Here is a 2,764-nt window from a genome sequence, read left to right on the forward strand (position 1 = left end):
AAGCCGCGGCGGAGCGACAGCAACGTTGGCGAGGGGCTGGGCAAAAGTATAGTCGCACACCGCTGGCGTAGTCGTGTTCCAGTGGTAGCCGGGAGTCAACATCCACAACTGTTTCGACTCTAACCGCTTGAACTTGTTTTCCTTACCTGTGACCGAACGAGCAGCAAAGGACGAAGGCGTGAGCGTTGTTTGCTCCACTCAACGCACTCAATGATGGAGAGAAAGATGAGATAGCCAACCTACAACCCAGTTGGCGTGTATCTGCACCGGTTGGAAGTGGTTGACCGAGACCGCCTGGTGCCAGTACAGACCGCCATTGATGAACAACTCCCGATTTAGATAGTGCCCTGGGGGTGTGTCTGTTAGTGGAACATTTGCAATAACCACTACGCTGAGAGAAAGGTGAGAGTAGGGAAGGGAGGTGTGACAAGCGCACTTTCCAAAAGTCTGCTGTTGGCGTTGAAGAGCTTCTGTTCGGTGTTACGCTCGGCGTAGGGCCTCGTCCGAGTCTGTTGTTCGTTGTTTGTTGTTTGTTGTTTGGGGGGGGGGTTATGCTGGTGTCCAAGAAATTGCGACAAGGGACGGCAACGAACCCGCAGTGAGTGTTCTACTCGGACAACCTCCCACAGCTTCAAGAGCGCTGGCGTTGGATTCAGGAATATGAACCCCATACATGAAACGGGTGGGCCAACCAGGCCTGTTTGGCGCGACACAGCTGCTATTAGGGGCTGCGGAGACCAGATACGCCAACGAATGTGGATATGTACCGTCGTGTTGAGTGTGTATGTCGGCGGGAGAATGGATATCTATAAAGTCGAATGGATTCGCTAACCACACTTGATCCACGTCGAAGAGAAGCACTCGGTAGCCGAGCTGGAGCAGGTGCTTAATGTAGAGGAGCCTGTGTGTGTGCACAAACCACTCCCTCCGTTAGTGTTGTTATAACCTCCAAGCAAACTACAGGCAGCAAAGCTGTACATACCGTAAGTGCATGAGCCCTTGGTAGGCAGTCGTCCCATATCGCAAGAACTGGTTGGCTCCAAAAGCGCGTCCTGCCATAAACACAACCGGTTCCTGAGCGTATCGTTGTTCAGTTGTAAAGCACTGATGCACGAACAACACAATCAGGACCACGAGAAGAGAGAGAGAGAGATGTACGTTTGCTGCCTTGAGCGAGGTGTAGGTGTTAACGTCGCCGGCAAGAATGACGTAGTTCGAAAAGTTGAAACGCCTCACAGAGCAGATCCAGTTGTAGGTAAAGTCCAGCATCCCTTGACTCACCTAGTCATCGTCGTGCCAAAGGGTGGCGTGTCAAGCCAAGGGTGCTATCGAGTAGTTACAAATCGCAGAGAGCACCACTTTAGAAAATCGCGGGATGAGGCGCCATGTACGAGGGAAACGGCGATGACCTTCTCGCCCTTGATGCTTCGCTGGTTGACAAGCTCCATCATTTCGATCACGTCGCTGCTCTTCGCTGCCTCGCAGAGGTGAGGGAATATTCAGGTAAGGCAAGTGACACTTGTATACGACGGGATAGGAGAGCGGTCTCTGTATGTATGGATAGATTGTGTGTGGTGCGTGTGTGCGTGCGTGGTGCGCCAGTGAGGCACTGATATAGCACGAGTAAGGAAGCAAGGTGTACGATCTACGGCGCTGGGGAAGTCGTCTTGCTCGTTGAGCAGGGGCGCTAGCTCCGCCAGCAAGTCTGAAGGGTCCAATTCCTCGGGGGAGCTCTGCACGGTTCGCCGGGCAGCACTTGCCCCAGCCACCGGTGGTTCGTTGGTTGTAGGTGGCTGACGTGGCGTCGGCGGCAGCCGGTGAGAGAAGGGAGAGGGCGACAGTCGGAGATGGCTGGAGGGACGAGGCCGTTCCTCCCGGCTTAATGGCTTTGATGGTTGGGCCTCCGCAACGGCCACATTCTTTGGTGGGAGGTGGTCTGTGCACAGGAAACACAGACAGATTAGTAATCCACATCTTTCCTAAAGGAAAAGGAGGGTGGCGGAGGCTCACTGGTGAGTGTGAAAAAGGAGAAGTTGAGCCAGGCGCTCAGCAGTATGCCGAGGCCCAGGAGCACCAGCCTCTTCCTCACGCCCCTCATGCGGGGTGCCAAGCGTTTTTCTCTTTTTTCTTTTCTTTTCCTGGAAATATTTTTTGTTTGTTTGTTCCTGCCGAACACGTTCACCACTTGGTGCGGCCAAAGTTCTCGATCGTGCGCGACAGAGACTTGATCTCGACCTCGTACTGGTCGGCTTTGGCCCTCCACTGGGCCTCCTTGCTGGCCATCTGCTCCGACAAGGCGGTCACCTCCTTCTCCCTGCTGCGTAGCTCCTGCTTGAGCCGCTTGATCTCGTTCTTGTCGTTGATGGCTCGCTCCACCTCCTCCAGCTTCTCCTTCTCCTTGTTGATCTGCATGTCGATCCGCTGCACTTTCTCCTTCTCGATGTCCTTCTTGAGCTGCTTGGCCTCTCGGTCCTTGTCGCGCAGCGCCTGCTCGAGGCGCTCCACCTGCTCGCCGAGAGCGGTCAGCTCTTCGTCCTTCCTCTCCAGCAGGTCTCGCAGCTCGGCCACTCCTTTCCTCAGTTCCTGATTCTCGCCTTCCAGCTTCTTCCTGTCCAGCGCCGCCCTGTCCGCCGAGCTTGTATCCACGCTGTCACTGCCATCACCGCCGCCGTCCTCCGCTTCCTGCGGCCCCTTCTCTCCGGCGGCGTCGCTTTGCTGGTCGTCCAGGGCGATCCCCATGTCGGACATGATGCTGGCGACGTTG

General features: G+C 55.5%; 2 protein-coding genes across 2 annotated transcripts in view; both read right to left on the reverse strand.

Moving 5' to 3' along the window:
- The window catches only part of ACA1_249910 (EGF family domain containing protein), a gene marked incomplete at both ends in the record, with an annotated part of 3,152 nt that extends 1,883 nt beyond the window's left edge, over positions 1-1,269 (reverse strand). The window contains 6 exons of the mRNA XM_004352603.1: positions 61-146; positions 240-347; positions 437-509; positions 838-901; positions 983-1,104; positions 1,159-1,269. Of these exons, the coding sequence (XP_004352655.1) occupies positions 61-146; positions 240-347; positions 437-509; positions 838-901; positions 983-1,104; positions 1,159-1,269 (564 nt within the window). The remainder of the gene's footprint in view (positions 1-60; positions 147-239; positions 348-436; positions 510-837; positions 902-982; positions 1,105-1,158) is intronic.
- A 909-nt stretch (positions 1,270-2,178) lies between these two features.
- ACA1_250020 (uncharacterized protein) lies at positions 2,179-2,748 on the reverse strand (the record flags this gene model as incomplete). The annotated part of the gene is made up of 1 exon (XM_004352604.1): positions 2,179-2,748. The coding sequence occupies one exon, from the start codon at positions 2,746-2,748 to the stop codon at positions 2,179-2,181; it is 570 nt and encodes a 189-aa protein (XP_004352656.1).
- Between the last annotated feature and the right edge of the window lie 16 nt (positions 2,749-2,764).

The sequence above is a fragment of the Acanthamoeba castellanii genome (genome assembly GCF_000313135.1).
Source record: "Acanthamoeba castellanii str. Neff unplaced genomic scaffold scf7180000084767, whole genome shotgun sequence".
In the NCBI taxonomy this organism is placed as follows: domain Eukaryota; phylum Discosea; order Longamoebia; family Acanthamoebidae; genus Acanthamoeba; species Acanthamoeba castellanii.